General features: G+C 55.1%; 1 protein-coding gene across 6 annotated transcripts in view; it reads left to right on the top strand.

Moving 5' to 3' along the window:
* Window positions 1-9,625, top strand: part of LOC116760289 (NADH-cytochrome b5 reductase 3) — a 47,678-nt gene extending 38,053 nt beyond the window's left edge. For 4 of the 6 annotated variants that reach the window (XM_032644949.1, XM_032644950.1, XM_032644948.1 and 1 more), the window contains 4 exons: window positions 289-372; window positions 592-677; window positions 4,625-4,724; window positions 8,494-9,625. In XM_032644949.1, coding sequence (XP_032500840.1) covers window positions 289-372; window positions 592-677; window positions 4,625-4,724; window positions 8,494-8,666 — 443 coding nt within the window. In that variant the 3' untranslated portion in view covers window positions 8,667-9,625. Of the gene's footprint in view, window positions 1-288; window positions 373-591; window positions 678-4,624; window positions 5,736-7,491; window positions 7,576-8,493 lie in introns of those variants that run through there. The other 2 variants (XM_032644947.1, XM_032644946.1) reach the window with 2 other exon arrangements.
* Window positions 9,626-12,890: the final 3,265 nt, after the last annotated feature.

Raw genomic sequence — 12,890 nt, forward strand, 5'->3', positions numbered from 1 at the left:
AGCTTTGCTTGGCTGAGAACAAACAAGGGGTAGGGCTGAGCTGGGACGCCCCTGATTCTCCAGCCTCCCTGCTCCCCAGCCATGAGCAGTGAGGCACTCGTCCTCGAGCTCCTCTTGGCCTTTGAGCTGGTCCCGGTGCCACCTTCCCATCCCCCTCACCCTGACTGGCTGGGGGCTGTGGTGGCCGCCGCGCCCGAGCCCCTGAGGTGGGGGCAGCTTCTCCAGCCCTTCCGACCCCGAGGCACAGCATGTCTGAGAACTGGGCCTCACCCCTTCTCCTCTCCCCAGGAACGTTTGCCATCCGTCCGGACAAGAAATCCAGCCCTGTCATCACAACGGTGAAGTCTGTGGGCATGATTGCAGGAGGAACGGGTATGTGGACCAGGAGCCCCTCACTGAGTCCCTAGCGGGCGGACGTCGTGGTTCAGGGCCAGGGTGTGGGATGTGGCACAGATTACAAGTGACTGGGAGCTTCCCAAGGTCAGGGACCCAGACCCAGTGGTCCTGGCAGCTCTGGGCACCTGCCTGGCACTGGGCCTGCGCGTATGCAGCAGGCGCTCACGCGGTGTGTGGGGGGTGGCTGTGTTGCAGGAATCACCCCAATGCTGCAGGTGATCCGTGCCATCATGAAGGACCCGGATGATCAGACCGTGTGCCATCTGCTCTTTGCCAACCAGGTCAGTGGGTGGGCCTGAGGTCTGCAAACCCGACTCCTGCTGAGAGGGGGCGAGGCCCAGCAGGCACTGCTCAGGGGTCTGCACAGCTTTGCGGAGATGCTCAGGGAGGCTGAAATGTGAGGGGTGCTCTGAATGTTCTGTGCACAGCAGCCCTCACAGGGGCTGGTGGGGTCAGGCTTTTCAGTGCGGAGCTCAGAGCGTCTCACCCGAGTGGGGCTGCTTTGGTGGAGGGGTGAGGCACCTGGAGCACCCACAGCTCCTCTGGCTGCTTCCTTGGAACCTCAGGGTTCCCTTCACCGCACACAGAGTTTGGAACCCACCAGTGAAGTGGGAGGAGCCCGAAGGGCCGTTTTCACAGATGACGTGCCAAGGTCCCACCCGCGCGAGGTCCCTGAGCTGGGGGAGTTGGGACAGGGTTTGGACCTGGGCTCCCCGGATCCTGAATGCATGTCCTCCTCCCCACACCCGCTGCCTGCCCACCCCAGCCTGCTGTGTGGCCTTGGACAAGTCACTCTCCCTTTCTGGGCTTTGCTCCCTCACTGTGGAATGAGATGATGAAGGAAGGTCGTCACAAGGGTCTTTCTAGGTTCAGTGTTTCGTGACGGAATACGGGGATCTTACAGTGACGCCCCTTTCGGGGGGAAGCTAAGACGGGGCACCCCCTGCCTGTGTGGGGGCCGTGCCCAGGCCCCCTGCGCCTCTCAGATGTGGTTCAGGTCAGTTTGCCCCTGGGTCCATCTGGCCCAGGCTCCACTCCGTGTCATCTGTGAGGACATCGAGCCTGGAGGCGGGGGGGCCGGGCTGAGGTCCCCGGGCTGAGGTCCCACACAGCTGCAGAAAACTGCTCTGAGGCCAACTGAGGTGGCCTTGACTAGGGGTGGGTGGAAGCAGCCACAAATTCCAAGCTGACTGGTGGGGTTGAGAGGGTGGGCAGCGTTCAGCTTGGTAGTGCTGGTGCAGTCTCTGTGGAGGCCGTCAGCCCTCTGTCGCCTAGACGGGCATCTTTGTGCCCATTAGCAGGGGCGGTGGATTCTGTATCTCTCTCTGCACTTTAGTCAGTGCAGTGTCACAAGTCCTGTAGCCTCTGGAAGCCGTGAGGGAGGAGAGTGAAGGAGGCAACTAAGTATCATATGAAAATCGTTCTGACCTCAAGGTCCCTCTGAAGGGTCTCGGGGACCCCAGGGGTCTGCAGGCCACACTGTGGGAACTGCTGCTTTGCTCCAGTTGAGTCATTGCCCCTCCTTCCCCTGTCCTCAGTGACCTCTGTGCTTGGCTTGGACGGGAGCCACAGCCCCTCCATTTGCCCATCCGTAATGTAGGGTAACGGGGGACCCACCTCTTGGGACGGTTGTGAGGGTTGAGATGGCCTTGGATAGGAGCGTTTAACGTTGCAGACGTGTGCATTCTTCCTGGAGTGACCTAGTGATGGGAGTGGAGGCTGGTGGGGAGGCAGGTTGAGGACGACATCCTGAGTCCAGGGGAGGCCGGGGCTCTGCCCCCAGCCTCAGGGAAGCACGACTTTTCAGAAGGGCATTAGGGAGTGTTAATAAACAGCGGGGCGCCCTGCTTCTTGGACAGGGAGACAGAGATTCCGAAGGTGTCAGTTCTTCATAAAGTAATACTCGAAGTCCCAGTGGGGATATTTTCTCCCCTTTAATATGACAAAATGATGCAGTATGGCCTGGAAGATAAAGTACACATGCACAGCCAAGAAAGTTTTGAAAAAGAAGAGTGACAAGGAAGAACTTAGCGCACTGGATATTAAAACATACTGAAAAGTGTCAGTGATAAAAATAGCCTGGTTCTGGAGCCACACGTGAGACCTGGGCTTACTGGACTTAACTGCACTTCTGGATAGCACGACAGGAAATCTAGACTGTGCTGGGACATGCCGGAACATGTGGCTAGTTACACTTAAATTAGTTAAGATTGAACGAAGTTAAAAACTCGCTTTCCCAGTCTCACTAGCCACATTTCATTGGTTTCATAGCCACATGTGGCCAGTGGTTACCCTGTGGGATAACACAGATCTATTGTAGAACGTTCCCATCATTGTAGAAAACTGCGTTGAACAGCCCTGGCCTAGAAACAGACCCAAGTGTAGGAGAGACTTTGTATCTGATGCAGGTGACATACCAAACATAAAAAGAGAAAGGAAAAGGAGTGTTGAGTTAGTTGCTATGCACTTGGAAAAAACGAAGTAGATCCCTTACCTTGTACAAAAATGAAGTTTAGGTTAAAGATACACATGTAAAAAATTGAAGCTTTAAGAGTAGAAGGTGAGGGCTTCCCTGGTGGCACAGTGGTTGAGAATCTGCCTGCCAATGCAGGGGACACGGGTTCGAGCCCCGGTCCGGGAAGATCCCACATGCCGCGGAGCAACTAGGCCCGTGAGCCACAACTACTGAGCCTGCGCGTCTGGAGCCTGTGCTCCGCAACAAGAGAGGCCGCGATGAAGAGTGGCCCCCGCTTGCCACAACTGGAGAAAGCCCTCGCACAGAAACGAAGACCCAACACAGCCATAAATAAATTAATTAAAAAATAAATAAATAAAGTATGAGTTCAACATATGCCCTTTTCTTAAAAAAAAAAAAAAAGTAGAAGGTGAGCATTTCTACAGGAAGTACTGATGTATGAGTGAACAAGGATGGTCAGTCTAAGCAAGACACCAGGGAGAGCCCGTCAGAGAGAAGATTGGTGGAACCATCTGCTTAAAAATGAAAAGCTCCCCTGGGGAAAAACACAAACTATAAATAAGGTAGAAAGATAAGTAACTGGGGATGAGACATATAATGCATCACCAATGAAAATTAATATCCTTCATATAAAAAGTTTTTACAAACTAATAAGATATTACTAGACCGGTGACAAACTTACTTATTAATAATAAAAAATAAAACATAAGCTTTACTTTCCATTAATCTGATTGCCAAAGCTTAAAGGATCATTACCCAGTGCTGGTAGAGGTGTAGGGAGATGGATACTCCTGGGCACGCTGCTGGTGTGCGCCTCGGTGTAACCTACCTGGGGGTTGTAAAGCAGCTGCTGTGTTGAACGCCCTAACCATGTGGAATTTTCTACACTGAACTCCACTCCCTCGAGTTTATCCTCAGGAACAGGGCAGTGAGGGTGGTCAGAGAGGCATTGTTCATAAAGAAGATGCTCAGAGACGCAAGAGGGAGGAGATACGGGGATATATGTGTATGTATAACTGATTCACTTTGTTATAAAGCAGAAACTAATACACCATTGTAAAGCAATTAATACTCCAATAAAGATGTTAAAAAAAAAAAAAAAGAGGAAAAGAGGTTGCTCAGAACAATCTCCACGCCTCTCCCGTAGTCTCCCTCACCCAGCCCGGGGCTCAGTAGAGGTTTGTGAGCCAGTGACCTTTTCTGATCGACAGAGCTCTTTGGCCCCCAGTTTCACAACAGTCTTATGAGATCAGTCTCGCCACCCACCGGCCTGAGGAGCCCTGTCCGTCTGTGAGTGACCTGCAGACATGCAGGGCAAAGTCTGTGGTTAGGAATGGAAAGAGGGGCTGTTTCAAAAAAAAAAAAAAAAAAGAGGGGCTGTTTCAGGAGCAGATTGCTGATGTTCCCTGGGGGTCTGAGAAGGCTTCCTGGAGGAGGTGACAAGCCGAACTCTACAGGGCCATGTGGGGCTGGCTAAATGAAATCAGTGGGGATGGAAAGTGGGGAGCTGCAGGCCAAGCAGAGGGATTGGCGTGGGCAAGGCTGCGGAGGGACAGGTGTGATCTGGGGAAGTAGTATCTGTATTTCCTAGACTGTGGACGTACAAGCTGAGATGCCAGAACATAGAAAGACTTGGACTTTCCTTGGAAGCTTTGCCAAGTGTGCGGCCCATGGGTGGGCGGGATGACGAGGGTCTCCAAAGGCAGTCCCTGTCGCTGTCCCTCCTGACCGCTGGGTCCTGTCCCCCTGCAGACTGAGAAGGACATCCTGCTGCGGCCCGAGCTGGAGGAACTGAGGAACGAACATTCTGCGCGCTTCAAGCTCTGGTACACAGTGGACAAAGCCCCTGAAGGTGAGAGCGCCCAGGAGGGTGGGCTGGGTGGAGGTGCCGGCCCACGCTCACCTGGTGGAGCCCTCTGCCGTTGTAGAGGCTTCTGCTTGCATGGTCTCCTTTGGTGCTCACTGTGGCCCTGTGAGAGGAAGGTGATGAGGGAAGAGGGATTAGAGAGGGAACGCAAGTGCCCCACAGCACACAGTGGGAAAACCCCAGAGCTAGGGCTTGAATTCACACCCGCCTCCTCCAGAGCCCCAGACCTTCCCCTGCCTGCCCTGCTCTCAGCTGGACAAACAAGGCTGGCGTTCTCCCCCTGGGCCGGGGCTCACTGTGGGGCAGGTCTCCAGGGCCAGTGCTGGGGTGAGGGTGAGTGTTTCCACGTTGCAGTGTATACCCTGTAAGGCACTTTACACCCATTTTCTCTCCCATCATCAGCCCTGGAGTGTGGGCTGGGCTGATGTACAGTTACCTTCATTCTACTTATCCAGGTGTTTAAGCTGTTTGCCAAGGTCACATAGGAGGTGGTGAATGAGGGCTGCCCCTAAAACCTGAAACAAGGTTGCCCTCTGGGAGCTAAACTGTACTCCATTCTCCTCCTTAGGTAGATGTGGTTACAAAAAATATCTTAACTTCTTCTCTGTTGTAAGAAAAGCAGCAGCTGAGGCTTCTTGGTAGATAACACCAGTGATGTTTGGCTTCAGAGTTAGGAGACTATAGGGAGTGGTGGGGACTGTGACGAATTGGAGAGCATCTGCCTGTGCAGAGGGGCAGCCCCTTCCCAGCTGCGGGCAGCCCTGCTGTGCAGGAGTACCGCCCTGGAGGCCAGCCTTCCCATTTTTCAGGGGAAGCTGGGGGACTGCACTTTCATGGGAAATTTTTAAATATTAGAAACTGGACATTTTCAAAGCACCCACATGGGCACCAGCTTGCTGCCACACTGCCCTTGCTTTGCCTCCTCCTCCTCACACAGCCACCCGGTCCCCTGTTCCCCACCGCAGTGTGGGGAACAGGCCACCCTCTGCTTCCCCCAGAAATGAGCAGGCGGGCTCTGGAGGTACCCATCTCAACAGGGTCCATCCCTGAGAGAGGAGCCACCCTCCTGGGTTGACCAAATCGGATCCTGGGCCCCTGGTGGATCCAAGGACCTGACAGTCTTATTCTGGGGCCTCTGACTGGACCAGCCGTCCTGGGCCCACCCGTGTCTCAGTGGGTCTCCTCCTGGTCGGACCCCTCACTCTGTGTGTTCCCGAAACCAGCCTGGCCCGAGCTGATGTTCTAGTTGGGGAAGACGAACAGGAAACAGGTTTATTAGTAAATTATAAAGTACAGTAGCAGGTGATTAGTGAGACCCAGAAAAGACAAAGTAGAGTCATAGAGACTGGAGGTCGCACAGGAGGCACTGGTTCTGGGAGTCCGAGCTTCCAGTAAAGAAAGGAATTTTTTTTTTTTTTTTTTTTTTTTGCGATACGCGGGCCTCTCACTGCTGTGGCCTCTCCCATCCAGCTCAGCAGCCGTGGCTCACGGGTCCAGCCGCTTCACGGCATGTGGGATCCTCCCGGACCGGGGCACGAACCCGTGTCCCCTGCATCACCCGGGAAGCCCAAGAAAGGAATTTATCTTGTACCCACGTCTCATTCAAAAGGGGGAAATGAAAGCTGGTTTAGCTCCCTTCTGGTTGCAGGTTCTAGAGTGTGGTCAGGTAGGCTCATTGGCCACGATGGGAGTGTCCTTGCAGGGGTCTCTACCCCTGTTGCCTGCACATGGCCTGGCCGCAGGAGGAGTGGACACTGCCCTCTGGTGGTGACGCCTGGCAACGCCTATACCGAAGTGCCTCCTGGGGACAGTTTTAAGAGTAACCAGTTACTGACCAAGGAGAAGTACAGTTGGGTAGTCTCCCGGTATTTTACACTTACGTTTATTATTACCCTGACCACAGTTCGAGAGTAGTTCGGGTATTGCCGTAACATTAAGGTGTAAGCTGAAAAGGGTAGACGCTGAGGAGGAAAATGGTACCAGGCCAGCAGGCAGTTGTGGAGCTAAGCAAAAGAACAGGGGAGAGGGGCCAGCTGACTCTGTTTCCCCTACAAAGTCACCTTCAGTATACAAGTAAAGAAAAATACACTGTCTAAAAACGTCCTTGTGAAATTGAGATGTGTCTTACATACCTGTACATTCATTACACTAGCAAATATGGTTTAGTCCCATGCAGGTTTTTTCAAAGTAATTTTAGATCTGTTAATAAAATGTTATCTACCTACCTATGTCCCGCCTTGTTCCAGAGGGATTTTAGGCACCTTACAAAGACTCATAGAGTGAGTCGGAGTGGTATAAATGGAAAGTGGGAGTGAAAGAAAAACAAGGGCAGGGCCATAGAATGGAATTGGGAATGAGGTTTGTACAGAAGCATGGGCTGTGATGCACACTTGCTGTGGGTGGCCATGTATATCACTCTGAGCTTCCCAGCAGCCAAAGTGAAAAGGGAGATGGGGTCAGTTACTCAGCTCAGTGTCCATGAGGTAAAGAATACCCCATTGCTCAGCACAGCAGACTCTTCCTCATCCCAAGACCAGCTGGGACTGGCTTGGCCCCTCGCAAGGGACCCCCCCCCCATGGAGTGTACATGATGTGATGCAGAGAGCATTGTCTGCCGTGATGGGGGAGTTACGGCCCTGAACGCAGACGTGGAAGCCAAGGCGTAGATCGGAGCCAGAGTGGAGCCGGGCTGGGTGTCGCCTCCTCCCCCTCTCCTCGGGCCCCAGTCATCAGAGCCCCATTCTCCTGGCAGAGCCCTGCCAGCCTGCCGTCCCCGTGGGCCCACCGTGCTCCTGGAACTGGCTGGTTCCCCTCCCTGAGCAGCCCCTACTGGCAGGTCAGTCCTGAGGGCCCGGGTGGGACTAGAGCCCTGCCAGCCTCGGGGCACCAGGTTCTCGCCGCGGGCACCAGCAGTGACTTGTAGGAATAAAAGGTGGCTCTGGATCTCAGGTGAAACCTGGAGACACACTGCGCATGTACACGTGCGTGTGTGAGACAGGGAGGCCGCAGGACCTAGAGGAGCTGTGGCTGCCACGAGGGTCCTGCATCTGGAGCTTCAGCCTGGGTCCTGGCCTTGCTGTTTTCAGGCTCACCGATTGCTTATTTGGGACACGTTCCTTTACTCATTGCTTATTGCGTAACTACTGTGTGTGGGGCTGTCTGGGCACTGGGACTACAGCTGTGGACCAGACACAGCTCCTCGTGGACCGACATGCAGTGGAGGGAAGAGTCAGACAGTGGGCACAGGGCCAGTAGGTAGCATGGAGGGTGGTGGGGTAGGAGATGTCACCCTGACCAGCCTGGCACTGGCTGGGGGACCTCTGGGACCTGGGGCTAACGTCCCAGCCCTGTCCATGCCTTTTTGTGTGACCTGGGACAACTCAACTCTGGGTCCTCTCGGCCTCAGTTCCCACATCTGTAAAATGGGATCAGTAACCCCTGCCCTGTCCGCCCACAGGGCGGTTCTGAGGGCCACATGAGAGGCCAGTGGCAGTGAAACGCGTTGCACGCTGTGAAGCGTGGTGGGGGAAGTTGATGGGCTCGCCTTTGAGGCACAGGTGAGCCCGGCTTGGGGGCAGGGGATCGGGCTGAGGGCTTACTTGGCTCAGCCTCTTCAGCTTTCAGTGTTTGTGGAAAGAAGGGAGGAATTCATGGCACAGGAACTTCGTCACGGAGGAGAGGGTGCTGGGCGGGTGGGCAGTGGGCAGTTGGTCACACGGCCGTACTCGGGCTCACCTGGTCTCCCACCCCGCAGCCTGGGACTACAGCCAGGGCTTCGTGAACGAGGAGATGATCCGGGACCACCTTCCGCCCCCAGAGGAGGAGCCGCTGGTGCTGATGTGCGGACCCCCGCCCATGATCCAGTACGCCTGCCTGCCCAACCTGGACCGCGTGGGCCACCCCAAGGAGCGCTGCTTCGCCTTCTGATGTGCGGGCCCTGGCCACTGGCTTCGCCCCACACTCACCGCGCCCTGTCGCCCTGTCCGTACCCACCCCTCCTGCTGTCGTTTGTTAACACCACTCTCCCCCATGTCTCCTGCTGCAGCCGGGTTCAGCCTGGCCTGCCCGTGCCTGGGAGGTCACCCCGCTGGGCTGGCCCCCGAGGGGCCCCTTTGGGAGCAGGGCTCTGTTACAGGTGGCCGCTGTCGGCCACCTTTAGGGCAGATTTCTGTCTGGGCCTCACTGGAGATGTCTCCCCCCCCCCCCCCCAACAAAACACACACACTACTGGGCCGAGGCTGCCAGCACCATCCATGCTGCCCACCCTCCCCAGAGCATACCACACTCTGGAAATAAACATAAATATACGGGCAGCCCATAGCTGCAGGTGCCAGGCCCCTACCCACTGCCTGCTTCAGGGCCACAGCCAGGCCTCGGCACCTGACACTACGTGATCGGTAACACCAACACGTCCTCTTGACGGGGCTGCTGGGGTGAGAGGCTGCCCCGACCCCAGGGCACAGCAGGCCCGGCCAGCAGGGAGTTGGGCTCCCCCTGGGGCTGGACTAGGAGGGGGCTGACCAAGGGCCCTTCCATCCGGCACACGGGCCCTCCGGGAGCCTTCGCATTTCCCTGAAACACCAGAACGTTCGGGCAGCTTTGGGAGTTCCAAGCAGTTGACCTCTGATCGACCAGCTTGGGGTCCCGGGCCGCCAGTCCTGATGGGAGAGCTGAGATGATGTGTTTATCCCTCTGTCCCAGACCCCCGTCCTGCTGCCCTCACCCCAGGTGGGGGAGATTTTGAGCAGAGCCTCTTGTCTGAGGGACATTCTCAGTGGCCTCGACGTTGCCTTTAGACCACAGCGTGTCATCCTCTTGCATATCGGCTTTTCAGAGTCATTTATGAGCACACATGTTGAAGTAAAACTTTGCTAATCTGAACACTTTTTGCAGCTCCTGGAGGCTCTGTGACCTATGTCCTTGTGGGGGAGGGAGGGGGAGAGGAAGGGGCTGTGTAAGGCCTGGCATTTATTTCTGACGTTTGTGTTTATAGTAGAAAACTTGGGGACTTCCCTGGCAGTCCAGTGGTTAGGACTCCGTGCTTCCGCTGCAGGGGGCCTGGGTTTGAGCCCTGGTCGGGGAACTAAGATCCCACAAGCTAATGTGGTGCAGCCAAAAAAAAAAAAAAAAAAAAAAAACTGGGAGAGTTCAGAGGAGTATACACAGGGGAAAAAGTGCCGGAATCTAGATGCCAGCACTTAGAACTTGGATGACACCACGTCATCCACTGTGTGGCCTCTGCTTTCCCCTACTGTCAGATGTGCTTTCCCGCTGTGGTCAGAAGCTCGCCATAGGCCCACATGGGTCATGATTTTCTTATGTAGCAAATCCCTGTTGTTGGACAGTTAGGCTGTTTCCAGTTTGCAGATTTTGTAAATAACAGTGGCCGTGTTCACCCTCCTTTTTTTTTAAATTTATTTTTATTTTTGGCTGCGTTGGGTCCTCGTCGCTGCTTGCGGGCTTTCTCTAGTTGTGGCGAGCGGGGGCTACGCTTCGTTGCGGTGCGGGGGCTTCTCATTGTGGTGGCTTCTCTTGTCGTGGAGCACAGGCTCTAGGCACGCAGGCTTCAGTAGTTGTGGCACGCAGGCTCAGTAGTTGTGGCTTGCGGGCTCCAGAGCGCAGGCTCAGTAGTCGTGGCACACGGGCTTAGTTGCTCCACGGCATGTGGGCTCTTCCCAGGCCAGGGCTCGAACCCGTGGCCCCTGCACTGGCAGGCGGATTCTTAGGCACTGCGCCAGCAGGGGCAGTCCTTCACCCTCCTTATGACTTCTTTTAGGGTAGATTCCTGGGAATAGATGGAGTGTGGACAGTGGGGGTCCAACTTTTAACCCTCCCCTTACACCCAGCCTTATTCACATCATCTCAGCCGCGTTAAAAGGTGTCCCCAGTCCCAACTTTGGACAACCCCCTGTGTCCCCAGTGTTTTCCTTTTTACTCTGTCCTCTGGAGAGCCCTGAGAGAAGTAGAAGTCAGTAGCACCTATTTGCAACAGAGAGACTGAGGCTCAGGGCAGTGAATGGCTTTCAGGGTGGAGGTCGGGCCTGAGGCAAGGCAGGTGTTGCCCTGTCCTGGGGAAGCTACAGGTGAGGAAGGGAGTGCCTTCATTCATTCAGGCACTCTTCCAGGGCCAGGACCAGGGCCAAGGCTGCTCCAGACACACCCTTCCCTGCTCCTGGGGTGTTCACAAGAAAGACACTAGACAAGTAACAGGTGATGGGAAATGCCAAGATGGAAGTTAAAGATGGGACAGTGTGGGGCTTCTCTGGTGGCACACTGATTAAGAATCCACCTGTCAATGCAGGGGACACGGGTTCAAGGCCCGGTCTGGGAAGATCCCACATGCCTCGGAGCAACTAAGCCTGTGCGCCACAACTACTGAGCCTGCGCTCTAGAGTCTGCAAGCCACAACTGCTGAGCCCACGTGCCTAGAGCCCGTGCTCCACAAGAGAAGCCACCACAATGAGAAGCCCGCGCACTGCAATGAAGAATAGCCCCCGCTCACCGCTACCAGAGAAAGTCCCTGTGCAGCAACAAAGACCCATCGCAACCAAAAGTAAAAATAAAATTAAAAACCAAAAAAAGACGGGACAGTGTGGGAATGAGGGCTGTTCTCAGAGTTGGGCAGCAGGAACTCCCCCTGAGGAGGTGACCTTTGTGCTGCGATGTGAAGGGAAGGAGCTGGCCCCGCTGGGGTAGGTGTTCAAGGCGGAACAGCAAGTGTGAAGGCCTTGTGGCTAGAACAAGCTTGTGGAAGAAACTTTCAGAAACAGATCAAGGAAGGCAGGTGGCTGAGGGGACAGTGAGGATGAGACTGAAGAGGGAGGCAGGACTAGAGGGGTACTCCAGCGGGAGTGACCAGCAAGTGCGGAGGCCCTGGGACACAGTGAGGGCCAGTGTGGCTGGAGTAGAGTGGGGAAGAGGAGAAGACGGGGGAGTTCACAGGAGGCCTCGGGGCTAGGGAGCCACTCTCCCCTTTCATCTCTCACCTTCCATTCTGTCTCTGGCCCTCACACATCCTGGAGCAGGGCTGGGACTCCTCAGTGGGCAGGGGAAGGACTCAGCCTGGGCCTCTCAGGCCCTGATGGCTCTTCTCCACACCTACCGTCTGCTGAGGACTCTGCTGAGCGCTTGATACACATTAGGTCTCCTGGTGCCTGTCCCCGTCTGGAGGATAAGAAAACGGGCCTGAGCGTTGAGACTTGCTGCACACTGCCTGAGCCCACAAGAGGCTGTCTGCTGAAGCTGGGAAGAAGGACGTAAATTGGACCTGGTCCCTACCCTCTTATAAGTCTGTCTCCCAACCTGTAAAATGGGTGAGTGAATAGGCCAGTGATTCTCCACCCTCTCAGACGTGACACCATTTAAAAACAACATTTATAACAGCCGCTTTATGCTCCTGAAGTCACCACTGATACCACCTACCTATACAGAATTTTTTAAAAAATCAACACAAAGGGGACTTCCGTGGTGGTCCAGCGGTTAAGAATCTGCCTTCCAATGCAGGGGACGCAGGTTTGATCCCTGGTCAGGGAACTAAGAGCCCACATGCCGCGGGGTAACTAACCGTACGCACTCTAGAGCCTGCGTGCAACTACTGACCCCACGCTCTCTGGAGCCCGCGCTCCACAACTGGAGAGGAAGCCCTGAGCGCCACAACGAAGAGCCTACACAACACAACTAAGACCCAACGCAGCCGAATAAATATTAAAAACAAAAATGCAAAACCCAAACATAATATAAAAGCAAAAAAGGAAAGGACTTCATAAAATGATGCACATTTCAGCATGTAAATTCTGGTGGCCCCAAGGCCCGTAGACGGAAGCATCAGGAGTCTGCATGGACGCATGGTCCCTGCACTGGCTCTAATGCCGCCCGCCTTCCCCGCTCTGCCGACAGGGGTGCGGTTTTCCCAGGCGGGTCACAATTGTTGGTTAGTCTCCAAGTAAGGCAGGACCCAGTTCCTTTGGCTACAGCGCAGGTGCGTTGCTGGCAATCCCATAGTTGTTTACACCAGGAAAATAGTCCTGCGTGTTCATACAAGAAATGGAGCGAAACCCAGGATCAAAGAATCGTAATCGGCGCCTCCGCCCCGGGAATGTCCCGAGCGTTGGGAGATCCAGCGGGACGTCCCATCCCGTCCCCGCCTCCACG

Source organism: Phocoena sinus, chromosome 10, assembly GCF_008692025.1.
Source record: "Phocoena sinus isolate mPhoSin1 chromosome 10, mPhoSin1.pri, whole genome shotgun sequence".
NCBI lineage: Eukaryota > Metazoa > Chordata > Mammalia > Artiodactyla > Phocoenidae > Phocoena > Phocoena sinus.